This window comes from Tamandua tetradactyla, chromosome 6 (genome assembly GCF_023851605.1).
Source record: "Tamandua tetradactyla isolate mTamTet1 chromosome 6, mTamTet1.pri, whole genome shotgun sequence".
In the NCBI taxonomy this organism is placed as follows: Eukaryota; Metazoa; Chordata; class Mammalia; order Pilosa; family Myrmecophagidae; genus Tamandua; species Tamandua tetradactyla.
Genome location: NC_135332.1, coordinates 1,982,301 through 2,009,226, shown reverse-complemented (window position 1 = coordinate 2,009,226; position 26,926 = coordinate 1,982,301). Strand labels below are relative to the sequence as shown.

The window sequence follows — 26,926 nt, the reverse complement described above, 5'->3', positions numbered from 1 at the left end:
GGTACCCCAGAATACATGAGGCAAACACTGGCAAAGTTGAAGGGAGAAGCAGACGTCTCTACAATATTAGTTGGAGACTTCAATACACCATTCATCAATAGATGGAACATTTAGACAGAAGATCAGGTTTCTGCTCTTTATTTCCTTCTTTCTTTTATTTCTTTCATTCCTTCTTTCTGTTTTCTTTGGGTTTGCTTTTTAATTCTTTTTCTAATTTCTTAAGTTGGGAGCTTAAATGTTTGATATGAGACTTCTCTCTCTTCTTTTCTAATGTAAGCATTTAGTGCCATAAATTTCCCTCTCAGCACTGTTGCAGTTGTGTCCCCCAAAGTTTTAAATGTTACATTTTCATTTTCACTCAGTTCAATGTTTTTCCTTTCTCTTGAGACTTCCTCTTCGAACTTTATGGTATTATGGTATTTGGAAGCGTGTGATTTAGTTTCCAAGTGGCTGGAGCTTTGTCTTATCTTTCTGTTACTGATTTCTTGTTTGGTTCTATTTTGTTCAAAGAATGTACCCTGCGTGACATCAATCCTTTCATCAGTCATAGTCAGGAGAAGCAGCCATGAGGCGGGAGACACGCAATAGGCCATTTCTCATCCCCTGGCCTGGTCCCGAGGGGGGTGGGCGCATCAGGAAGATGCCAGCATCACAGAGCCCCTGGGACCGGGTACTGGGAGCACACACCACAGCGGACAGATGACCCAAGACCAAGGCCAAGGGCGGGATGCGCCACGGATACCAGCTGAGGCAAGTAGATGATGACACGGAAGGAGCCCCAGCCCATGGCCATGACACCACTTACCTCCTTGGAACTGAGACACAATGTCAAGAGCAGGAGGGAAGCCCGTGAAGTGACTGAACAAGCTCAGGACACTTGGAGAAATGAGGGCTTAAAATTAAGGTTGGGACTTCTGGGTCAAGATGGCAGCTTAGCAATGTGCGCATTTTAGTTCGTCCTCCAGAACAACTACTAAATAACCAGAAACAGTACAGAACAGCTCCTGGAGCCACGATAGTGACCAGACACACAGCATACCCCAGTCTGGACCAGCTGGACCAGCTGCGAGCACCCCCCAGAACCGTGAGTTCCCAAAGCTGCAGTGGCCAGCGCCCCTCCCCCACAGGCTGCTTCCCAGAGGGGAAAGGAAAGGACTTTACCAGCAGCAGGGACTGGGCACAATCAAACGCCAATTATGAAACTAGTTAACAAATTCTGACTACTAAAAATAGGCCCCCAGCTTAGGTGAACCTGATCAAAGCAGAGGTTGCTCATTTTTGCCCCGGCACCAAGGGGGCAGGACTGACAGAAAAAGGGGGGGAAAAAAAAAGAAGGAAACAGAGGTTTCTGTGGCTGTGTATCTACAAAGGCTTGACTGCCTCTGGATACAGCGGCAGGACTTTTCAGGCTGCAACTGCCCCAGGCACAGGCAGAAGTGAGCTCTTTTGGGGGCTTATCTGGAGCTTGTGCCTTCCCCAGGGGAGGGGTGAAGCCCCACCCAGGTGGAATCCCTCCATCAAGGAATTCAGACACCAGGGCTTGGTAATTTGAAGCCATTAAAACCAGCCTACAACCTCTCCTCTGTCTCCACCATGCCCCCAGCAGGGAGAGTCTGCCAAAGTTAAAGGTACCGCATCATCTTAAGCTGGTGGGACCTGCAGTCAGCCAAGTGCCACATACTGGGCAGGATAAGAAAAGCAGAGTCCAGAGACTTCACAGGAAAGTCTTTCAACCTGCTGGGTCTCACCCTCAGGGAAAACCGACGCAGGTGACTCTTTCCTCCTGATAGGAGGCCAGTTTGGTCTGGGAAAATCCGGCTGTGGTCTATAATACCTAATTAGACACTCCTAAGGGTGGGGGGGAAAAGGCACCATACAACAGGGCAAGAAACAAGAAAACAAGACCTGAAAAATTCTCCTCTGTTAAACAAAACTTAAGCTAAAGGTTCAGATAAAGCTGAACGGGATGTCAAAGAACAGAGAGACAACAAATTCATCCAGCAAGAAAACCCTAGATAAAAGAAGTGCAAGCAATCTCAAGAATAAACTAATTAAGGTAATTAAATGCCTAGACGCCAGCAAAAAATAACAAATCACACTAGGAAAGCTGAAGATAGGGCCCAGTCAAAGGAACAAACCAACAATTCAAATGCCATACAGGAGCTGAAACAATTAATTCAGAATGTACGAACAGACATGGAAAACCTCATCAAAAACCAAACCAATGAACTGAGGGAGGATATAAAGAAGGCAAGGAAAGAACAAAAAGAAGAAACTGAAAGTCTGAGAAAACAAATCACAGAACTTATGGGAATGAAAGACACAGTAGAAGAGATGAAAAAAACAATGGAAACCTACAATGGTAGATTTCGAGAGACAGAACATAGGATTTCTGAACTGGAAGACGGAACATCTGAAATCCGACAAGAAACAGAAACTATAGGGGAAAAAAGGGAAAAATATGAGCAGGGACTCAGGGAATTGAAGGACAATATGAAGCGCATGAATATACGTGTTGTGGGTGTCCCAGAAGGAGAAGAGAAGGGAAAAGGAGGAGAAAAACTAATGGAGGAAATTATCACTGAAAATTTCCCAACTCTTACGAAAGACTTAAAATTACAGATCCAAGAAGTGCAGCGTACCCCAAAGAGAATAGATCCAAAGAGACATACTCCAAGACATTTAATAATCAGAATGTCAGAGGTCAAAGAGAAAGAGAGGATCTTGAAAGCAGCAAGAGAAAAGCAATCCATCACATACAAGGGGAGCCCAATAAGACTATGCGCAGATCTCTCAGCAGAAACCATGGAGGCGAGAAGACAGTGGGATAATATATTTAAATTATTAAAAGAGAGAAACTGCCAACCAAGAATTCTATATCCAGCAAAACTGTCCTTCAAAAATGAAGGAGAAATTAAAGCATTTTTAGAAAAAAAGTCACTGAGAGAATTTGTGACCAAGAGACCAGCTCTGCAAGAAATACTAAAGGGAATACTAGAGACAGATACGAAGACAGAAGAGAGAGATGTGGAGAAGAGTGTAGAAAGGAAGACTATGAGTAAAGGTAAAAAGAAGGAAAATTAGATATGACATACAAAATCCAGAAGGCAAAATACTAGAAGAAAGTACTACCCATGCAGTAATAACACTGAATGTTAATGGATTAAACTCTCCAATCAAAAGACATAGTCTGGCAGAATGGATAAAAAAACAGGACCCATCTATATGCTGTCTCTACTCAAAGGACACGAGGCCAAGGACACAAATGGACATTTACACACCAATGTTTATAGCAGCATTATTAACAATTACCAAGAGATGGAAACAGCCAAAATGTCCATCAACAGACAGTTGGCTAAACAAACTGTGACATTTACATAAGATGGAATATTATGCAGCTGTAAGACAGAATAAAGTTATGAAGTATATAACAACATGAATGGACCTTAAGGACAGTATGCTGAGTGTGATTAGCCAGAAACAAAAGGACAAATACTGTATGGTCTCACTGATATGAACTGGCATTAGTGAATAATCTTGGAATATTTCCTTGGTAACAGAGACCATCAGGAGATAGAAATAGGGTAAGATATTGGGTAATTGGAGCTGAAGGGATACAGATTGTGCAACAGGACTGAATATAAAAACTCAGAAATGGACAGCACAATATTACCTAACTGTAATACAATTATGTTAAAACACTGAAAAAAAATTAAAGTTGGATGGGGACTGGGGGTGGGTGGATTTCTTGTACACTCAAGTGGGTGGTTGTGATTCTCACCCATACCACACCCATCTCTAATATTTGGACTTTATTTCTTCTGTACCTAACATGGGTCTCCCTGAGCTCCAGGCTGGCTCATCATTTGCGATGTGCACACAGTGAGACCCGAATTCGAATCCTGGTTCCGTGACACCAGCTGTGTGATTTCCTCTGTAAAATGGAGAAAATGATTCTACCTGCTGCTTAATGCTCTAAATTAAATTTAAAAATGCCACAGGAGGGAAGGAATCCACTAAGCAAATGAGTTATTTGATAACAGAATCATTCCAAGAATATGTATATAACCTGAATTCTCCTGAAAGGTCAATCATGAAAGTACTTCCCTCCAGCCTCGTGGATCCCTGACTCTCCCACTGTCTTTCCCTGGGTTCTTCTGAATCAGTTTTAAATCAATTTATTAACGTCACACTAGCTACACCTGTTGTAACACTTTGACAACTGCTTGTTGTCATGAGCAGCACACTAAGTGCAGTGATTAGGCTGAGGACTGAGAGATGACCGGCCCATCTTGTTGATGGGCAAACTGAGTCCCAGAGAAAGCGATTTGTAGAAGTTCACACTATTCGGTAGAGCGGGGCCTTGGTCTGGCCTCTTTTCCCTAGGGTATGTAGGCCCTGGGTTGTTTTTTATTACATTTCATTGGGGTAACATATACATGACATAAAATTTGCCATTTTAACCATTTATAAGTGTACAATTCAGTGGCATTAACTACTTTTACAACATCGCACGGCTATGCCCACCATACATCACCCAATCTTTTCCATTGATTCTGCACTCATTAAGCAGTCTCTTCCCGCAGCCTGTTAATCTCTAATAAACTTTGTCTCTATGAATTTGCCCTTTCTCCATATTTCATATAAGTGGAATCAGACCATATTTGTCTTTTTGTGTCTACTTATTTCATGTAGCACACTGTTTCTGAGGTTCACCGTGTTGTAGAAGGTTTTGGAACTTCTTTTCTCTTTGAGGCTGAATAATATTCTATCTTATGGATATACCCAATTCTGTTTATCCATTCATCTGTTGAGTGGCAGTTGGGTTGTCTCCACCTTTTGGAATTTCAATTTTTGGGTCTCCAAAATTCCCCTTGGATGTCTATACCAGTAACAATAGCTAACATTTGTTGAGTCTTTATTACGCGCAGAAAGAATCTAAGTGTTTTAGAAATGTTTATTAATCCTCCAATTCAAAAGATCTTCAATTGAAAAGTGAGAAATAGGAAACTTAGAGGTGGAGTGCCCGGCCTGGGACTGCACACCTAGTGACGTCCAGCGGCGCTCCGACCCACCTGGGTCCCATTTAAATGAGCACTGTGCTCATCTGCGGGACACTGGGGACGTTAAGCACATGCCACGAGATTCGCCCCAAACCCCACGGGCCAAGCGCCCTCCCCACGCGGGGCAGCTCCGCTGTTGTCCTCCCGGAGGAGCCGCCCGGCTCTGCTCCGGGTGCCGGGCTCCCCAGGTGCACCGAGGCCCCACGTGGTCCCCGCGAGGCCAGCCCCGTCCCCGCCACGCCGCAGCCAATGGCATCGGCTCGCGTGATGGAGGGGCGGGCTCCGGCCGGCCGCGCGCTCTGATTGGTCGCGCCAGGCGGAGCTGGAGCTGCCGCGCGCCAAGTTCGGCTTCGGGGCGCGCGCGGCGGTCACGCGGCGGGCCAGGCTCCGAGCAGCTGCGGTGCGGGTTCGGCTCGCGGTAGGTCGCGCCCGCAGGCCTCAGTTTCCCCGGCGGCCCCATCCCAGGCCTCCGCGGGGCCCGCTCCCGCACGGTGTCCCCAGGCCGCCGGGTGGGGGCGCGGGTGGGGCGGGGGTCCCTGCGGCCGGCGAGCCGGCGCCTGGGCCCAGCACCCGGGTCCGCGGAGGCCGGCGCGATTAGATCGCGGCGGGACAGGAAGCTCCGGGTAGGGTCTCCGGGCTTCTAGGTCGGGAGAGGTGGGGAATGGTCTTCTTGTTCAGGGCGGGGGCCGCGGAGAGGGCTGTGCGGCTCGTGGTCAGCCCGAGCCAGGGTCCGGCCATTCGGGCCGCGGGACTTCAGACCTGCTGCCTGCGTAGGTCCAGCAAACCCGTCGTCCCGTCCGTGCGCTTCTGTGGAAATCGGCTCCTTTCCCCCCAGGGCTCGGCCTCGTGGGCTGGATCGCGCGCTCTTTATGGAGATAAGTACAGTCCGTCCGCAGCGCATGGTCAGTGTCTTCTGGCGAATTCAGAGTTGTGCGTGCACCACCTCACTCAGTTCTGGGACGTTTGGCGAGTGAATGAGTGAGTTCATCGTAGGCTCATGGAGTGCAGTGGGGGTCTTAAGGATCACACGCTCATTTTGGACCCCAGGCAGGGGTGTGAATTTAATAAGTATGTGGATAACCGGCTGTAATCCGGAGGATTCCTTGATCCTGAATGGAGGGTGGGGACGGCACCCCTAGACTGGAGGAGAGACCCCTGGCAGGAACAGGTATAGTTTCTCACACGGCGATAAGGAGAGACCAGGTCTGAGAATGACTGTCTTGGAAAAGAAAAAGGTTTGCAGTAAGCACCAGCAAACGGGGCGGCAGGTGGATGTGCTGAAGCCAAGTCAGTGAGTCAAGGTACTGAAGGCAAATAGAGACCTTGGCTCCCGGCCCCTCCTCCCCCACCCCCCGGAGCCTCTCACGGAGTGACTGACCTCTGACTGGCATGACAGAGGGGTGTGTGCACGTGGACTTCAGTTATTTGCTGGTTAAGAAATATCTCCCTTGCATTGCTTGCCACCTTCAAATCCTTTTTAACCTTGAGCAGTTCGTGCTTAAGGGCAACTTTTCTTCCGGGGTGGAGATCTAGGGTCGGAAGGCCTATTTTTGGGGACTGCACTTTGCATGTGGCGCCCTTTGCCCCAACCCGGCCCGTGGTTAGTAGACAGAACTTCTTGGGTGGCACAGGCCATGGGGGGTGGGGGGCAAAGCTCAGCACCAACAGGCAGCCAGGCTCGGAGCCCCAAACCATTTCTACTCTCTGCTGCTTCTGCCCTGAACTCGGCCGGAATTGTTCTGTTGAATTTAAATCTTAAGTGTTTTGCCCACTGCCTTGCAATTTGCAGGAGTTGCTGAATTTCTAATTATGTTCTGCTTGTATTCAAATACTGGCTGTGTTGTGGAATTTCCTGGTTAAAGATTATTGCTAGTTTCTTTATATTAGCTCTATCAGAAATTAAGGAGGACCCCTGCGGTTTCGGGCTGTTAGGCAATTTTGTCTTAAAGAGTATATTTGCTGAATAAATCATACAGTGTACTCTTGGAAAATAGGCACTTTCTTCACAGATGGCTTTTTGTTCAATGAAAATGTCCTCTCCTCCAGTAGGCCTTTCCCTGTAAGCAGGGATACAGCCTGTTTATTTCCCAGTATACATTTGCACTATGGAACAATCCTGGCAAGTGGACGGTCCTCCATGGGTAGCTGTTGGACAAATAAATTTTAAATGAAAACAACCAAACTTAGTGGGAAAAGCTGCTGACTGTTAATTAAGAAAGTTGGTTCCAGTTCAATGTGTGAGCTTACCCACTGGGGGCAATAAATTCTTTTTTTTGTAGAAACCCATAGAAGAAACATCTCTTTCCTAGTCTGCTGTGTTTGAACAGAATGCGGTTTCCTAATAGAGATTTTTAAAAGTGTACAACCGACCTGCATTTCTAACAGGGGTGCATGTGCGTGCAAGCACGTGGTAACTTGTTCTAACAGGGGTGCACGTGGTAACTAGTCAGTCCCCAGAAACTCCGAGGGGTAGTTAGAACATGTTTTTTGGCTTTGAATCCTGATCCCGTGGGCGACATGCTACGCCGCCCCGGGCCACAGTGCTTTACTTTTCTGAGTCTCATTTTCATTACTTGGGAAATCGGGTGGGGTGGGGTGGGCACTTGGATTACTAGAATTGAAATAGGATAACCGAAATCGGGCACCTGGTAGAGACCTTTCTTAGAGCAGAACTCTTGTTTGTAATTTTCTGGAGCCTGAAGAAATGTGCCAGGCCTAAACAGATGGAAGCCACTTGCTGTAAGTGTCCTTCATACAGAGTTACTGGAGGCCAGCCTGGGTGGATTATCCCACTGGCCTGAAACCTAATCATTGTGAGCTTCCGAATCAGCCCAGGGAAAATATCTTGAAAAGTTGCTACACGCTGAATTTTTGACATTACGTGAAATCCTACCAGTTCCTTCCCTGTTGAAATTTAATTTGTAGAGTTGTTTGGCAAATACTGCTTCACGTATCTCTGAACTGGGTGCTGTGGGAGGGGGAAAATATACAGTAGGGCCTCGTTTTATGCAAACTCCACGTGAATTCAGGTATATGAAAAAAAATAAAGGCAGAGAGAGAATTAAAATCTAAAAAATTATTGCTACTATGAATTTTATTTACTTACTGCGAGTAAAATGTTTGTTTGCCTTATTTATAGGAAATGTGTGATAGGTATGTTCGTATAAGAAATATTAAGTCAGGGATTGCACAATTTTCAGCTTATGCAAAGGGTCTTGGAATGTGTGGGTCACATAAAACGTAGTCTACTTAGTCCTTGCCTTCGGGGGCTTAAAATTTAGTTGGGAAGAAAAAATGCAACCAAGAAAAGTTATCTACGCAGTGTTGGCAAGTACTTTTTTTTTTTTTCATTAAAGAAGTTGTAACTTTATAGAAAAATCATGCAGAAAATAGAGTTCCCATATACCCCCTACACAACCAGGTGTCCCTATTATTAACACTTCCATTAGTGGGGGTACCTTTGTTTCAACTGATGAAACAATATTCTAATTACACCATTGTCCATATAGTCTGCAGTTTACAATTGGGTTCACTGTTTGAGTTGTTTTTTAATTTTTATTCTTGTAACACATTAACAACCTAAATTTCGTCTTTTTAACCACATTCAAATATAGGATTCCGTGGTGTTAATGACTTTGAATTGTTGTACCTCCGTCACATTGTTATGACTGCACCAACTAAACCTTAACTCCCTATTCCCTCCCCTTACCCTGGCTCCTGGGAATGGGTAGTTTCTGACTTTATGGATTTACATATCTAATTATTTCATATCCATGAGATCATACGATTTGAGCAAGGGTCAGATGAGCTGTTGCGAAGAGGCCATGGTGCCCGCTCCAGGCTGGGTCAGCCTGGCAGGCCCTGGGGGGTAGAAGGTAGAGATTGGAGAACTGATTGGTCAGTTGAAGCTGGCAAGCTTACATCCATAGTTCAGAAAGGAACCAGGAGTTCCAGGGAGTGGTTTCGAAATTTCTTACTAAGCATTTCTGAGGGAGATGCTAAAGACATGCCCTCACTTCAGCTACTGGAGGGTGAACAGGTTGAGATAAGATTTGGCTCAATTCAAATCTGACGATGATACGCTCCCCCCGCCCCCCCATTTTTAGACAGCCTCACCCAGCATAATGGAGACTTCAGTCAACGGCGGGCAAAAGGATGATAGCCTCTGGTCCTCGCACAGTCGGATGCTCGCACAGCCCCTGAAAGAAAATGACGTTGAGGTGAGTGTCTGGACGCCGAACAGTGGTTTTTTTATTTTAATTGATTAGGGGCTTTTGTCGAAACCTCTACTTGGAATTGTGGATTAACTTCACAAGGGACGGACTAGTGTAAGAGTGTCTGTCTTAGAGGCACTGAACGGACTGTGATGGACCAAGTGGCTAGAAGTCCTTTAAGGGCAAGCTGAAATATTTAGAAGTTTCTAGCCTGTGTGAGAACTGGGCTGGGTTCTATGGAGGTGTGGTGGGGAGGGCAGAGAGAGGTCCTTGTGATTTGATCCTTTCCTTCTGGTTCAGAGGCAGCGTATGTGGACGTTTAGAGGCATCCTTTGTTTTTATAATAGGTTTATTGAGTTAAAATTCATTTACCTTATAGTTCACCCATTTACAATATAATGAGCGTATTCACGGGGTGCTGCCACCATCCCTGCACTCAATTTTAAACCATTCTCATCACCCAGGAGGAAACCCTGTCCGTGAGCGGTCCTGCCCATCTCCCCCAACCAGTCCTGAACCCCTGACAACCTAATATCTACTGATTTGCCTATGGATTTGCCTAAAGTGTCTTTTTTCCTAAGGAAGGGGAGCAGGGAGTACATTTCAGGGAGGGTTAGAGTGGCAGGAAGGGGTAGAGTTAAGAATTAAGGGGCATACTTGTTTTAAAATTAATTTTCATTTTGTTTTCCTTATCCATTGCCTTCTGTTAGTTCTTTCCCAGTTGGTAAGCTTTTTGGAGGAAAATTTCTGCTATTCCTTAAGTGTTAACAGTTTCCCCTAAATTTGTTTATTTGGTAGACAGTCAGCTTTGAGGGTAAAATATAAGTCTATAATATTGTCTTCGGTTTTTGGAGGTTATTGCTTTGATCAGAGCCAAATCATAAACAAAAATATCCAAATGCTTAGTGTCTGTTTTATTCTCATGAGGTTTACGACATCATCAAGAAGGAGAGTAACCGACAGAGGGTTGGACTGGAGCTGATTGCCTCTGAGAACTTCGCCAGCCGAGCTGTCTTAGAGGCTCTGGGTTCTTGCTTAAATAACAAATACTCTGAGGGGTACCCAGGCCAGAGGTAGGTGAACGTGTCCGAAGACCAACTTCTGATGTAGGGATGGGAAACCACTTCTCAGCATGAAATCGGAACGGTTGGGAAATTTCAGAAAATAGCAAGGTTCTCACTTTGGACTATCTGTAAGACTTCCCATTGTTCCTGCATGAGATGCTACTGATGCTCTCGGAGCAGGTGTAGATTCTCAGGCTCACCTTTCCCAGGGTACTGGGGGGTTCTGGATCAACGGCCGGTGCCCCAGGAGCCCTGGGCTGGGCTGTTGCTGCCACCTCCACCTGGAGAAGGACCCGGGAATCGACTAGACATCAGAAACAGCCAGGAAAGGAAAAATGAATCCGTGGTACCAGACACAGTTTCCCTATTATAAACGTTGGATTTACATCTGCTGCCATTTCAGTTAACTCTTTGATGCTGAGAATGATGATTAGTTGTACTCATTTTTTTCTCAGCCATCATTAAAAATGAATGTAAATTATAGAACATAAAGTATGCTTTTTGCAAATTTGTATATTTGTGTCCCAAAGGAGTACAAATAGCCAGCTGAGACACACACGCACACACCAGAGCTCTCTGAAAGAGAATCAAGTTGAAAGAATTGGCTTTCTCCTACTGTGAATAACTTTTTTTAACATGATAAAACATGCATGACTTAAATTTACCATTTAACCATTTCTAAATGTACAATTCAGTGGCTTAAATCAAGTTGTGCAGCCATCACTACTATTTCCAAAATTTTTCATAATCCCAAACAGAATCTCTGGACCCATTAATAAGCAAGAACTCCGCATTTCCCACCCCCCACCTCTTCTGGCCCCTGATGACCTCTAATCTACTTCCCATCTCTATGAATTTGCTTATTCTAGATTTTTTCATATAAGTGGAATCATACAATATTTGTCCTTTTCTGTCAGGTTTATTTCACTCAACATGACGCCTTCAGAGTTCATCCATGTTGTCCCATGTTTCAGCATACCATTCCTTTTTACAGTGGAATAATGTTCCATTGTCTGGAGAGGCCACATTTTGTTCACCCATTCATCTGTGGATAGACACTTGGCTTCTTCCTACCTTTTGGTTATTGTGAGCAACGCTGCTGGAGCACAGCTGAGTCCCTGCTGCCGATTGTTTTGGATATACCTGTAGGAATGGAATTGCTGGGTCATATGGCAGTTCTAAGCTTAGCTTTTTGGAAACAGTGTAACTGTGTCCCATAGTGACTGAACCATTTTATGTTCCTACCAGCAATGCATGGGGTTCCTGTTTTTCTGCATTCTCACCAACCATTGTTATTTTTCTGTATTTTTAACAGCCATCCTGGTGGGGTTGAAGTGGTATCTCGTTGTGGTTCTGATTTGCATTTCCCTGATGACCAATGATGTTGAGCATCTGTTCATGTGCTATTGGCTTTTTGTGTATCTTTTTTGTAGAAATGTCTATTCTGGTCCTTTGCTAAGAATAGTTGGATTGTTTGTCATTTTATTGTTTAGCTGGAGGAGTACTTTATATATTCTGGATATTAAACTCTTACAAGATATATAGTTTACAAATACTTCCTCCCATCCTGTAGGTTATCTTTTCACTTTATTCACAATGTCCTTTGATGCACAAAAATGTTTAATTCTGATGAAGTTCAGCTTATCCTATAAGTTTTGTTATGTTGTATTCTTGTTTTCCTTCATCTCAAGATGTTTACTGATTTCTCTTGCAATTTCTTCTTTGGCCAACTTATTAAGAGTGTTGCTTAATCTCTGTAAATTTGTGTGTTTTCCAGCCAGTCTTTCATTACTGAGTATGATGTCAGCTGTAGTTTTTTCTTTAATGCCCTTTATCATTTGAAGCAAGTCTCCTTCTGTTCTTAGTTTTCTGAGTGTTTTTATCAAGAGAAGTTATTGGGTTTTGTCAATGCTTCTTCTGCATCAGTTGGGGTGATCATGTTTTTTTCCCTTTTATCCTATTAATGTGGTTTAGTACATTGATTGATTGTCTTATCCCTTAATCCTTGGAGCCACCCTTGCATTCCAGGGATAAACCCGCTTGATGATGTTGTGCGACCGTTTTGTGTGCTGGTGGGTTCGGTTGGTGGGGATTTGCTGAGGATCTTTGCATCTCTGTTCATAAGGGATGTTGGCCTGTAGTTTTCTTTTCTTGAAGTACCTTTTTCTGGCTTTGGTCTCAGAATGAGTGTTCCTTCTCCTGTTTTTCCGAAGAGTTTGAGAAGGATTGGTGTTAATTCTTCTTTAAATGTTTGGTAGAATTCACACCAGTGAAGCCATCTGGGCTTTTCTTTCTTGGGAGGTTTTATTTTATTGTTGTTTTGTTTTAAATTTCAAAGAATGGTTTTGTTAATGTATTTAAGGACAATCACTGTTCATTTGCCACTTATTTCTGGAAGAAATACCGCCTATTACAAATAACCACACAACACGATGACTCAGGGTCCAGGGAGCACTCCTAGCCATCTGGGGGGCAACAAGGAACCCTAAGTCACCATGCAACCCTAAGTCCTCCTCTGTGAGACAAGCCCTGATGGTCTGAATTCTGTCCCCTGCAGAGGCCCCTGGTGGGGGTCCTACCTGCTGTGCTCACAGAGGCTGGAAGGGGCTTTCAAGTCACCTAGCGAACCGACCCCCTGGATTTTTAAGAAATATAACAACAGACACAGACATTCTTAAACATATGAGCATTCCGTTCTACATATATAATCAGTAATTCACAATATCATTACATAGTTGTATATTCATCATCATGATCATTTCTTAGAACATTTGCATCAATTCAGAAAAAGAAATAAAAAGCAGAAAAAATTTCATACATACCATACCCCTTATCCCTCCCTTTCATTGATTACTAGCATTTCAATCTAAATTTATTTTAACATTTGTTCCCCCATTATTTATTTATTTTTAATCCATATGTTTTACTCGTCTGTCGATAACATGGATAAAAGGAGCATCAGACACAAGGTTTTCACAATCACACAATCACATTGTGAAAACTATATCATTATACAATCATCTTCAAGAAACATGGCTACTGGAACACAGCTCTACATTTTCAGGCAGTTCCCTCCAGCCTCTCCATTACATCTTAACTACAAGGTGTTATCTATTTAATGCATAAGAATAACTTCCAGGATAACCTCTCGACTCTGTTTGGAATCTCTCAGCCATTGACACTTTATTTTGTCTCATTTCAGTCTCTTCTCTTATGGTTGAGAAGGTTTTCTCAATCCCTTGATGCTGAGTCCCAGCTCATTTTAGGATTTCTGACCCACGTTGCCAGGAAGGTCCACACCCCTGGGAGTCATGTCCCACGTAGAGAGGGGGAGGGCAGTGAGTTTGCTTGTCATGTTGGCTGAGAGAGAGAGAGGCCACATCTGAGCGACAAAAGAGGCTCTCTTGGGGGTGACTCTTAGGTCTAATTTTAAGTAGGCTTAGCCTATCCTTTGCAGGGTTAAGTTTCATATGAACAAACCCCAAGATTGGGGGCCCAGCCTATTGCTTTGGTTGTCCCCACTGCTTGTGAGAATATCAAGAATTCTCTACTTGGGGTAGTTGAATTTTCCCCCTTTCTTTGCCATTCCCCCTAGGGGACTTTACAAATACTTTTTTTTTTTTTTTTTTAATATATATATTTTTTTATTAATTAAAAAAAGAATTAACAAAACAATTAGAAATCATTCCAATCTATATGTACAATCAGTAATTCTTAATAACATCACATAGTTGCATATTCATCATTTCTTAGTACATTTGCATCGATTTAGAAAAAGAAATAAAAAGACAACAGAATAAGAATTAAAACAATAATAGAAAGAAAAAAAAACAAAAAAAGCAAAAACAAAAAACCTATACCTCACATGCAGCTTCATTCAGTGTTTTAACATAATTGCATTACAATTGGGTAGTATTGTGCTGTCCATTTCTGAGTTTTTATATCCAGTCCCGTTGTACAGTCTGTATCCCTTCATCTCCAATTATCCCTTCTCTTTTTTTTTTTTTTTTAATTAACGGAAAAAAAGAAATTAACCCAACATTTAGAGATCATACCATTCTACACATGCAATCATTAATTCTTAACATCATCACATAGATGCATGATCATCATTTCTTAGTACATTTGCATTGGTTTAGAAGAACTAGCAACATAACCGAAAAAGATATAGAATGTTAATATAGAGAAAAAAATAAAAGTAATAATAGTAAAATCAAAACAAAACAAAACAAAAACCTATAGCTCAGATGCAGCTTCATTCAGTGTTTTAGCATGATTACTTTACAATTAGGTATTATTGTGCTGCCCATTTTTGAGTTTTTGTATCTAGTCCTGTTGCACAGTCTGTATCCCTTCAGCTCCAATTACCCATTATCTTACCCTGTTTCTACCTCCTACTGGACTCTGTTACCAATGACATAGTCCAAGTTTATTCTTGAATGTCGGTTCACATCAGTGGGACCATACAGTATTTGTCCTTTAGTTTTTGGCTGGATTCACTCAGCATAATATTCTCTAGGTCCATCCATGTTATTACATGGTTCATAAGTTTATCTTGTCTTAAAGCTGCATAATATTCCATCGTATGTATATACCACAGTTTGTTTAGCCACTCTTCTGTTGATGGAGATTTCGGCTGTTTCCATCTCTTTGCAATTGTAAATAATGCTGCTATAAACATTGGTGTGCAAATGTCCGTTTGTGTCTTTGCCCTTAAGTCCTTTGAGTAGATACCTAGCAATGGTATTGCTGGGTCGTATGGCAATTCTATATTCAGCTTTTTGAGGAACCGCCAAACTGCCTTCCACAGTGGTTGCACCCTTTGACATTCCCACCAACAGTGGATAAGTGTGCCTCTTTCTCCGCATCCTCTCCAGCACTTGTCATTTTCTGTTTTGTTGATAATGGCCATTCTGGTGGGTGTGAGATGATATCTCATTGTGGTTTTGATTTGCATTTCTCTAATGGCCAGGGACATTGAGCATCTCTTCATGTGCCTCTTGGCCATCCGTATTTCCTCTTCTGAGAGGTGTCTGTTCAATACAAATACTTTTTTATTCATTATTCGAGTTACTCTGCCCACCCCCTTGATTTTAAGGCTCGATCTGTGATTTTAATCACTTATCTGAAACAGAACTCTCCCTGAAAACTAATTAGAGACAACCATATCAACTGACTGAGCCCTTGATCTTGGGGTTCACCCCTATGAAACTTATTCCTGTAAAGGATAGGCTAAGCCCACTTAAAATTATGCCTAAGAGTTACCCCCAGACAACCTCTTATTGGGGTGTTTGGAGGAAAGTACCTGAAACTGTTGGGCTGTGTTCCAGTCACCTTGATTCTTGAAGATGATTGTATAACGATACAGCTTTTACAATATGACTGTGTGATTGTGAAAACCTTGTGTCTGATGCTCCTTTGTCCAGGGTATGGACAGATGAGTAAAAAATTATGGATAAAAAATAAATAAAATACAGGGGGCATAAGGGGTAAAATAAATTGGGTAGATTGAAATACTGTGGGTCAATGAGAGGAAAGGGTAAGGGGTATAGTATGTTTGAGTTTTTCTTTTTATTTCTTGAGTGATACAGATGTTCTAAAAATGATCATGGTGATAAATACACAACTATGATGATGTTGTGAGCCACTGATTGTGCACCATGTATGGACTCTGTGTGAAGATTTGTGAAAAAGAAAAAAAAATACTAATTAGAATCCAGGAACTACTGGTGTGATGGGCTGTGAACATCCAGGCTGTCAGTCTAAACCCATGAAACAAGGTCATGCCAGAGGCAGAGTGAGCTTCATCTACCTGAGATAAAGTCATCCACAAATGCCCGAGTGGTATTGAGAAACATGCCCAGAACACAACAAGCAATCTCACTGCCCTCCCCCTGTCTACGTGGGACATGACTCCCAGGGGTGTGGACCTTCCTGCAACGTGGACAGAAATCCTAGAATGAGCTGAGACTCAGCACCAATGGATTCAGAAAACCTTCTAGACCGAAAGGGGGAAGAGTGAAATGAGACAAAATAAAGTGTCAGTAGCTGAGAGATTCCAAACAGAGTCGAGAGGTTATCCTGGAGGTTGTTCTTACACATTAAATAGATATCACCTTGTTATTCAAGATGTAATGGAGAGGCTGGAGGGAACTGCCTGAAAATGTAGAGCTGTGTTCCAGTAGCCATGTTTCTTGAGGATGATTGAATAATGATATAGTTTTCACAGTGTGACTGTGTGATTGTGAAAACCTTGTGTCTGATGCTCCTTTTATCTACAGTATGGACAGATGAGTAGAACATATGGATTAAAAATAAATAAATAATGGGGGAACAAATGTTAAAATAAATTTATTAGATTGAAATGCTAGTGAGCAATGAAAGGGAGTTATAAGGGGTATAGAAAAAAATAGGGGAAACAAAGGCTAAAATATATTGGGTAGATGGAAATACTAGCAGTCAATGAGAAGGAGGGGTGAGGGGTATGGTATGTATGAGTTTTTTTCTTTTTTCTTTTTATTTCTTTTTCTGAATTGATACAGATGTTCTAAGAAATTATCATGGTGATGAATATACAACTATGTGATGATATTGTGAGTTATTGAATATATACCAAGAATGGGATGATCATGTGGTAAGAATGTTCATTTTTATATGTTGTTTGCTTAAAAAAAAATATATATATATATATATATAAATAAAAAGAAACTTGCCCAGAAAGAAAACTCTAGGAGCAGGTGGCTACAGGATAGTTATTCCAGATGTTTTACAGAAAAATAAGACCAAGCTTTTATAAACTTTTTCAGAGAAAATGAATATGGAATTTTTCTATAGTTTTACAAGGCCAATATAACCTTAATACCAAAACCTGAACAAGATGTTACAAGAAAGTAGAGTTACAGACGAGTGTTTTGTGAGTTTAGATGCAAAATCCTAAAGTAAATAAAAGAATCCAGCCAAGAAAAACCCAAAATATTTAGAAGTATAGAAATTCTATTATATATTCTTTTTTTTTGAAAAATGCTTTTATTGACAAATCTTCACACACCTACAGTCCATACATGGTATACACTCAGTGGCTCACAATATCATCACATGGTGGTGTATTCATCACCATGATCATTTTCCTAGAACGTTTGTATCACTCCAGAAAAAGAAATAGAACAAAAAAAGAAAAACTCATACGTCCCATACCCCTTACCCCTGCTTCTCACTGACTGCTAGTATTTCCATCTACCCAATGTATTTTACCCCTTATACCCCCTATTATTTATTTTATCCATATATTCTTACTCTTCTGTCCATACCCTGTATAAAAGGGGTATGAGACACAAGGTTTTCACAATCACACCGTCACATCTTCAAGAATCGAGGCTACTGGAACACAGCTCGACATTTTCAGGTACTTCCCCCAGCCATTCCAATACACCATAAACTAAAAAGGGATATTTATATAATACATGAGAATAACCTCCAGGCTAAGCTTTTGATTCTGTTTGAAATCTCTCAGCCGCTGAGACTTTATTTTGTCTCATTTCTATTCCCCCTTGTGGTCAAGAGGCTTTCTCAATCCCTATATATTCATTTTAAAGAACTCTTTTAAGGTGATTGTCCTTTTAAAAAAAAATTGAGAGAAGTTGTAGGTTCATAGAAAAACCATACACAAAATACAGAGTTCTCATATACCTCCCCATTAGTAATACCTTGCATTAATAGGGTACATTTGTTACAATTGATGAAAGAACATTTTAATAATTGTATTGTTAACTGTAGTCCATGGTTTACATCAGGGTTCACTGTGTTTGTTATACAGTCCTGTGGTTTTTATCCTTTATTATCGTATTTTTTTTAATAATGTGAATTTACTTTAGAATATTAGTGATCAAAATTAATATTTCAGAACAGTATTGATCTAGCATTAATGACTTCACAAAAATCTGAAACACCAGGTTCTGGAGTTTATTTTTGAATAAAACAGCTCTTTCTTGGGTGTGATTTGCCTCACAATGTGCCCCAGGGCAGCGTCCAGTGGGGCTGCCTCTCCTCTGGGCGAGGGGGACTGGCTCCTGCCCCGGGGCCAGCGCCGGTGGGAGGGTGAGGTACAGGCGCGCCTCACTTTCTCTCAGTTCGCAGATACTGCGTTTTCTTCAAGCTGCAGGTTTGTGGCAGCCCTACGTCGAGCCAGTCCCTTGGCACCGGTTTTCTGGTGGCAGGTGCCCGCCTCGCGTCTCTGTGCCGCAGGCTGTCTTCTTGTCAGGCGCGGGCCGGGAATGGCCTCCAGGTCTCCCGCCTGGCCGGCGAGTGTTCCGCCCCCGGCCCAGCTGGGCCCCTCCGTGCCGCACTCTAAGTAAGGTGTGCTCGCCGGTTCCCTGATGCAGTGCCGTTGCACGCTTGGTAGAGCCTCCCTTTCATGGGCACCCTTCCTAAACATCCGTGTGACCCACTTCAGCGGAACCAAACCCGCGGCGCGTCCGAGCCCGGCCTGCTCTGGGCTCTGGAGCCCTGGTGACTGGCTGTTGTCGTTGCCTCCCTTCCTGTTGCCCTTGGGTCCCTCCGAGGCTCCTCTGGCCTCTGTACTAGGCTCAGCTCCAGGGCGGCGTGGGTCTGAGTCTCGGCTTTCCCTGCACAGGTATTACGGCGGCACCCAGTTCATCGACGAGCTGGAGGTGCTGTGTCAGAGGCGGGCGCTGCAGGCCTACGGTCTCGACCCCCAGCGCTGGGGCGTCAACGTGCAGCCCTACTCAGGTAACCACCATGCCCGTGCCAGGCCCCACCGGGGCGGCGTCCACACAGCGCGGGAGGGACAGGCCGAAGAAGGTGGGCCAGAAACCAGAGCAGACCTGGGCTGGCCCCGTGGGTTGTGAACGGCTCTTTCTGCTGCCCGCAGGTGTCGTGGCCGTGCTTTCTGCCCACCTCCCCTCCTCCCGCCTTCGCAGGGATGGGGCAGGGCAGCCTCCCAGGAGTTCTCGGCTGCCCCTGGGTGAATGTCTAGCGGCCGAGCCTTCGAGGTGCTGCTTGGTACCTCGCAGGCAGAGATAATGGTGTCTCCTCGGGCCCCCCACCCTGGTTTCAGGCTCCCCTGCCAACTTTGCAGTGTACACTGCCCTGGTCGAACCCCATGGACGCATCATGGGCCTGGACCTGCCCGACGGGGGCCACCTGACCCACGGGTTCATGACCGACAAGAAGAGGATCTCTGCCACGTCTATCTTTTTTGAGTCTATGCCCTATAAGGTAGGAGTCAGGGGCCTCGTAGCTCTGCAGAGCATTTTCTCTAGGACTTGTCTGTACCTCCAGGAGTAGTTCTGTTTCCCTGGCGACAGAGGAGGTTTTCATTTCCATGTCCTAAGAGGGGAGCCTCCCTGGGGCTGGTGGTGTGGCGTCCCAGGCAGTCAGGGCAGTGTGGTGGGCATCTGGGATGGAGAGGTAGAGGGGCAGCGCCGATGCTCTGGGAGTCGGTGTGGAGGACGGGACCCCCACAGTGGGGTGGCAGCTGCTCCAGAATTACGGGGCCAGCAGGAGCCACTGCCACCGCAGGCCCTCACCCAGCCACAGCCCTGCCTGGGACCCCTGCGGGCCCCCAGTCTCCCTGGCTCCATGCCAGCACAGCCCCCCACAGCCGAGGTACAGCCAGCCCCTGCTTCCAGGAGGCCAGAGCTAAGCTACCAAGCCAGCGCTGGAGGAGGAGATTCTCAGGAGGAACTCAGACGAGGGTTCGCGTGGTATTTCCTTGTCTTTGATCGAGCACAGCAGTTGCTTGGTGTTTATTCAGCGTCTGTCTCAGTCTGCTGATTGCGCGCGTACGTTTTCTGTGTATGTGGTATTACATTTCTTCTCACGGAAGGCCTAGCGGCTTCCACTCCCAGAGCCCCCTTCTGGCCAAAGCTCATTTTGAAGGTGGGTTTTGAAACATGTACCAGTAGCACCGAAACGCTTGGTCTTTGGAATACGCAAGCCGGTTTGTGCGGTGTCTGTCTGTCTGAAGGAGTGTGGCATGAGGGTCACTGTCAGCCGGTTTGGACAAACCTCAGAGGAGGCCATGGCAGCTCCCACCTTTTCCGCAGCGTCCTCTGCCTCTGAAGAACCCCTCCCGGGTACCCGGGAGTCCCCCCTGCCCCAGCTCCCAGTCGCCCCCATCTCTCAAGTGCTCTGTGCAGGGCACAGCCAGGTGGGTGAAGTTGGGGACCCACTCCCACTTTTTCTCAGCTGCATCCTGGCCCTTGGGGAGCTCTAGGGCACAGGGGATGCCTGGGGCCTGCTCGGTCTGAGCAGCAGGAGGCGTGGGGAGTCCGCCCGGCAGCAGCTGTGGAGCTGCCCAGGATGGGGGTCCCTTGTGCGCCAAGGGTGGGGCCTCCCCAGCCACCCCCTTCCCACTGGCACCCACCCAGGGCCTGGACTGTGGCCTTTGTTTCCGTCTCCTGCCCCCTCCCCTCCTGCTGCAGGTCCCCGGAGCAGCAGGGGCTCAGGGCGCGAGAAGGGGCTTGTGAGTTCTAGGAGCACCTGATCATCAAATTTTGAGGGTTTAAAAAAGAAAACAAATTTTTTAAAAAAGGCTAAAAAGCAGGGCAGGCCACAGTGGCTCAGCAGGCAGAGTTCTCACCTGTCCTGCCAGAGACCAGAGTTCGACTCCCGGTGCCTGCCCATGCAAAAAAAAAAATTCAAAAAGGTTAAAAAGCAAAATGTGGAAGGAGAGAACAATAGATTTTGGGGGGTAATTATGCTTTGAAAAATTTTTTTAGACTGGATCTTTTTGTTGGTTTACTATGGGTCAAATGTTTGTATTTGATCAAGATAACGTCTTCCCTGAGCTCAGATAACTGAGAAAGAACCACACCCTTGAAACAGAACCAAACCACAAATAGTCTCCCAACCCCCCTTTCCAGGTGCTGCCTCAGTTCCCCACGACTCAGGCTCGGCACTGGGTTGAGGTGGAAATGTCTTTGTCAGGAAGGGTGACTGCCAAGCCCAGACTTTTTCCCGGACAGCCCAGGGGTTTCTGGTGGGACCAAGTAGGGGTATAAGAGGGGGCAGGGCTCCTGTGCCTCCCCCCAGGGTTCCCCATGCTCCGACCCAACGTTCTTCCCGTAGTAATTCTTTTTTACTTTCCCTGGGCTTTTTTTTTTTTTTTTTAATATTTTTATTGTAAGCAAACATACTTTTTTTATGATCATTCTGTTCTACGTATATAGTCAGTAATTTACAATATCATCACATAGTTGCATATTCATCACCATGATCATTTTTTGGAACATTTGCATCTCTCCAGCCAAAGAAATAAAAAATTAAAAAAAAAAAAAACAAAAATCTCAGCCTACCATACCCCTTAACCCTCCCTCTCATTGACCGCTAGTATTTTATTATAATTTTTTTTTGCATGGGGCAGGCATCGGGAATCGAACCTGAGTCTCTGGTATGGCAGGCGAGAACTCTGCCTGCTGAGCCACCATGGCCCATAATCGAATTTATTTTAACCTTTATTCCACCTATTATTTAATTCTCCATTTTTTTTTACTGCCTCTTTAATTTTTAAAATTTATTTCTAAAACATAACTGCATACAAACACAAACATTCTTACCATATGATCATTCCATTCTTGTTATATAATCAAAACTCACAATATCATTACATAGTTGTATATTCATCATCATGGCCATTTCTTAGAACATTTGCATCAATTCAGAAAAAGAAAGACAACAGAAAAAAATTCATACATACTATTCTAGTTTGCTAGCTGCCAGAATGCAATATACCAGAAACGGAATGGCTTTTAAAAAGGGGAATTTAATAAGTTGCTCATTTACAGTTTTAAGGCTGAGAAAATGTCCCAATTAAAACAAGTCTATAGAAATGTCCAATCTAAGGCATCCAGGGAAAGATACCTTGGTTCAAGAAGGCTGATGAAGTTCAGGGTTTCTCTCTCAAGTGAGAAGGCACACGGCGAACACAGTCTGGGCTTCTCTCTAGGCTGGAAGGGCACATGGTGAATACGGAGTCATCTGCTAGCTTTCTCTCCTGGCTTCCAGTTTCATGAAGCTCCCCGGGAGGCATTTTCCTTCTTCACCTCCAAAAGTCGCTGGCTCGTGGACTCTCTGCTTCATGGTGCTGCAGCATTCTCTGCTCTCTCTGAATCGCCTTCATTCTCTTTTATAGGACTCCGGGAACTTATCAAGACCCACCTGAATGGGTGGAGACATGTCGTCACCCAATCCAGTTTAACAACCACTCTTGACCAAATCACATCATCCAGGGAGATGATCTGATTACAGTTTCAAACCTACAGTATTGAATAGGGATTATTCTGCCATTACAAAATGGGATTTTGATTAAAACATGGCTTTTCTAGGGAACATACATCATTTCAAACCAGCACACATACCATACCCCTTACCCCTCCCTTTCATTGATAGCTAGCATTTCAATCTATTAAATTTATTTTAACATTTGTTCCCCTATTTGTTTATTTTTAATCCATATGTTTTACTCATCTGTCAATAAGGTAGATAAAAGGAGCATCAGACACAAGGTTTTCACAATCACACAGTCACATTGTAAAAGCTGTATCGTTATACAATCATCTTCAAGAAACGTGGCTACCAGAACACAGCTCTACAGTTTCAGGCAGTTCCCTCCAGCCTAATATGCCATAAACTTAAAAGGTGATGTCTCTATAATGCGTAAGAATAACTTCCAGGATAACCTCTCGACTCTGAAATCTCAGGTACTACCGAAGGGATTTCATCTCATTATTTTGTCTCATTTCTCTCTTCCCCCTGTTTGGTTGAGAAGGTTTTCTCAAACCCTTGGTGCCAGGTCCCAGATCACCCTAGGATTTCTGTCCTATGTTGCCAGGGAGGTTTACACCCCTGGGAGTCATGTCCCACGTAGCAGTGGGTAGGGCAGTGAGTTTGCTTGCTGCGTCGGCTGAGAGAGGCCACATCTGAGCAACAAAAGAGGTTCTCTGGGGGTGACTCTTAGACCTAATTTTAAGTAGGCTTGACCTATCCTTTGCCGGGATAAGTTTCCTTAGTATGTTGAGCTGCTTGGGCTGTGCTGTATTGAGCTCTCTCCTTTAAGCATCCAGCCAATTAAATCAGACATAGTTCATTACAGCAGGCACGCCTCCTAGCCGACTGCAGATGTAATCAGCGACGGATGAGGCTCACATGCCATTGGCTCATGTCCACAGCAACAGAACTAGGCACCTTCACCTGGCCAAGTTGACACCTGAACCTAACTACCACAGCCACTATCATTGTACACTCGAGGCATTCCTAGACTGTACCATCTCGATCTTTATTATCTGTCTTTCCTTCTACTTTCACATGCTCCCCCAGCCCTCTATCATTCTCACATTCAGCTTCATTCAGTGTACTTACATTATTTTGCTACAGTCAGGTATTATTGTGCTATCCATTTCTGAATTTTTGTAGGCAGTCCTGTTGCACAGTCTGTATCCTGGGCTCATGTTTTCAGATAACTTTTAAAAACTGTACTTATTAAAAAATGTGTTCACCAAAAGAGAAAGTTAAATGGCTTCCATCTCACATTGTGCCCCGCAGCCGTCTGGAATTGAGTTCGTAAGTGGTGCGAGGTGGGGCTTCCCAGTGACCCAGCTGCCCTGGGGGGAAAGGCTGCTCTCCGTCGGGCCTGGCGGACGGCCGCGCCCTTTCTCAGCCCTGCCTCTCTTCCTGCAGCGACGAGTCTGCCCTGACACGCGTGCACACCGACTCCTCTCACACATCTTCCCTGAGTTATGCCCCTTCTCAGATGCTTTATGGCTTTTGATGCGAGTGTAATAGTAGTATTATTCTCATTTTCTATTTTTTTTGTTGCTGATATGCATATCTTTGATTTTTGACTTGGTATCCAGTGACATTGCTAAATTCACTTATTAATTCTGTTTGCTTGTCTCTAGACCCTTTGGGGTTTTCCAAGTACATGGTCACATTGTGTCAATAATGTCAATTTTTTCTGTCTCCTTTCCCAATCCTTAGGCCATTGGTTTCTTTTTCTTGCCTTATTGTACTGATTTGTGAGATTGAAGTGTGTTAACAGGCGTTTTGCCCATTCCTGAAGTTAACTGTATTTGGTATGTGTCGGGCAGTGTGTGGTTGATGTCTCTCATTCTTGTTCCTTCTGCTCTCAAGACCGAGTCCCGTGGGCAGGCCCGGGGTCTACAAGCTCCTGGCCCACACCAGGCTGGCCTGCCCTCGGCCTCCTCTCCTCTCTAGGGCCATCCCTGTTTTTCTGGTGGGGTGGAGCAAACAGCTTTGGGGTGGAACAAAGTGCTGACAGAGGTTCTAGTAGGAAGGGAGGCTCGGTGGGGCTCGAGGAGGGAAACTGAGGCCGAGGCTGCTGCCCCATATCTGCAGGTGAACCCTGACACCGGCTACATCAACTACGACCAGCTGGAGGAGAACGCCCGCCTCTTCCACCCGAAGCTCATTATTGCAGGTGAGCAGCTGGGCCAAAAGCCCCCCGCGGGCAGTCCCGGCGTCGTACGCGAGATGTTTTAGTGTCCCACCAAGTCGTGGCTTATTCCGAGGTTCTTTCTTGGATACTTGAGCTTCGCGGGTCTGAGTAGATTTTTCTCCTTTCGGCGGGGAGCTGAACTCTAACTTCCAGGCACAGAGGACAGCTGAAGGCAGCTGCCCGTCGTAACCACGTCTGCTCTGGGTGGAATAGGGCCTGAGGTGTCCTTGGCGGGGCCTTTGGGACGGTTGATTCCAGCTGTGGGGCGGAAGTGGTGCCGGGCCCAGCCCACCCCCACGCGCTGCCTCCAGCTCAGGGCGGGGCTTCAGTGGCCCTGCTCCACTTCCGTCCCGCGAGGTTTTGGGGCGCCCCTCCAGGCTTTCCCCAGCGCGGCCACCTGGAAGCCCCAGCTGACCATGTCACCCTTCCGTCCCCAGGAACCAGCTGCTACTCCCGCAACCTGGACTACGCGCGCTTGCGCAGGATCGCGGATGACAGTGGAGCCTACCTCATGGCCGACATGGCCCACATCAGTGGGTTGGTGGCGGCTGGCGTGGTCCCCTCCCCGTTCGAGTACTGCGACGTGGTGTCCACCACCACCCACAAGACCCTGCGCGGCTGCCGGGCTGGCATGATCTTCTACCGGAGAGGTGGGCGGCCCCCATGGCCACGGGAGCCCCCGCGTCTCTCCAGGCCCCCTGGGTTTGGGCAGCTGGGACTACTCGGGCCTGGCATCCCTGGAGGATGCCGGGTCCCCAGGAGAGCCCGTTAGGAAGGCAAAGTCCAGGCTGGGCAGGGAGGGCTCTGGAAGGGCCCTGCGCCCTCCTCATCATTCCCCTGGTGCCTGCGTCCTGGAGGAGGGCGTGGGCAGCTGGCGTGTCTTGTGTGGTGCTGGGCACACTTCTTCATCTCAGCGAGTGCCCGCGGCAACAGGCAGGTGTTGTCTGAGAGGAAGAGCACCCAGGGGGGCACAGCAGGGCCAGGTGGAGGCAGGAGACCTCAGCGGAGCAGGGTGACCCTGCCGTGGCCGGGCATGCTGCTGGGCTCTTGGAGGGGACTCACCCAAGACATATGAACCCCAGTGCCACTCCATAATTGTAGGAGGCCTTTCCCCCAGATGGGACGCCCGGGGCCCTCCCCCTGGGCCCACCTCTAGGTCCTCCCTCTGGGCCCCTACCTGGGAAAGCCACATGAATAGTCCTGCCAAAGTTCAGCCCATGGGGAGACCTGACACTGACCTGGAACCAGAAGTGGGCTGGCCCTCCGGCAGCAGGGCCCCTCTCTCCCCCAGCAGCGTCCTTGCTGCGCCATTGCGGCTCCTTGCCCGCCCTCTGAGGACCTTCGTCAGTTGCGTTGCTGTGTCTCTGGCAGGGAGCTCTTCCCGTATGTCCAGGTGCTCTCGGGCCCGTTAGACGTGATGTTGGTGGGGCTGGCGGGGCCCAGTGAGCCTGGCCGAGCCCCCGGGTGGGGGTGGCGCGAGGCTGGCCCTCCAGCCTGGGGGCCGAAGCAGAGGCCCCCGGCTCCCAGACCGCGGCGTGAGGCCAGACTACTGCATTCCGTGTACAGTGCCGGGAAGGCATCTCAGCTCACGGAAGCTCCGCAGAGATGTTACTGTTAAGCTACATGTTTTCTCAGAAAGGAACCTTCTCTCCTGTGTCTGGCTGAAGGGTTTTGTCCCCGTCACAGTTGTCCTGTTGCAAGACTGCTTGCTATCCTGGGCACTTCCCCAGGGGAAAGAAGCCTGTTCTAGTTTGCGAGCTGCTGGAATGCAATAACCAGAAATAGAATGGCTTTTTAAAAAGGGCAATTTAACAAGTTGCAAGTTTACAGTTCTAAGGCTGAGAAAATGCCCCAATAAAAACAAGTCTATAGAAATGTCTCATCAAAGGCATCCAGAGAAAGATACCCTGGTTCAAGAAGGCCGATGAAGTTCAGGGTCTCTCTCAGCTGTAAGGGCACATAGCGAACGTGGTGGTGTCTGCTGGCTTTATCTCCAGGCCTGTTGCTCTCGTGAAGCTCCCCGGGAAGCATTTTCCTCCTTCTTCTCCAACAGTTGCTGGCTGGTGGACTCTGCTCTCTCCGAATCTCATGGCTTTCTCTCCTGTTCTCTAG

The 26,926-nt window shown here is 45.9% G+C and overlaps 1 protein-coding gene across 3 annotated transcripts in view; it reads left to right on the top strand.

The window, feature by feature from the left end:
• The first annotated feature begins 5,406 nt into the window (after positions 1–5,406).
• SHMT1 (serine hydroxymethyltransferase 1) overlaps positions 5,407–26,926 on the top strand; it is a 29,320-nt gene continuing 7,800 nt past the window's right edge. The window contains exons 1-7 of one of the 3 annotated variants that reach the window (XM_077163425.1): positions 5,407–5,481; positions 9,170–9,283; positions 10,205–10,350; positions 18,971–19,086; positions 19,436–19,575; positions 24,715–24,796; positions 25,252–25,464. In XM_077163425.1, the coding sequence (XP_077019540.1) occupies positions 9,188–9,283; positions 10,205–10,350; positions 18,971–19,086; positions 19,436–19,575; positions 24,715–24,796; positions 25,252–25,464 (793 nt within the window). In that variant the 5' untranslated portion in view covers positions 5,407–5,481; positions 9,170–9,187. Of the gene's footprint in view, positions 5,482–9,169; positions 9,284–10,204; positions 10,351–18,970; positions 19,087–19,414; positions 19,576–24,714; positions 24,797–25,251; positions 25,465–26,926 lie in introns of all 3 variants that reach the window. The other 2 variants (XM_077163424.1, XM_077163426.1) reach the window with 2 other exon arrangements.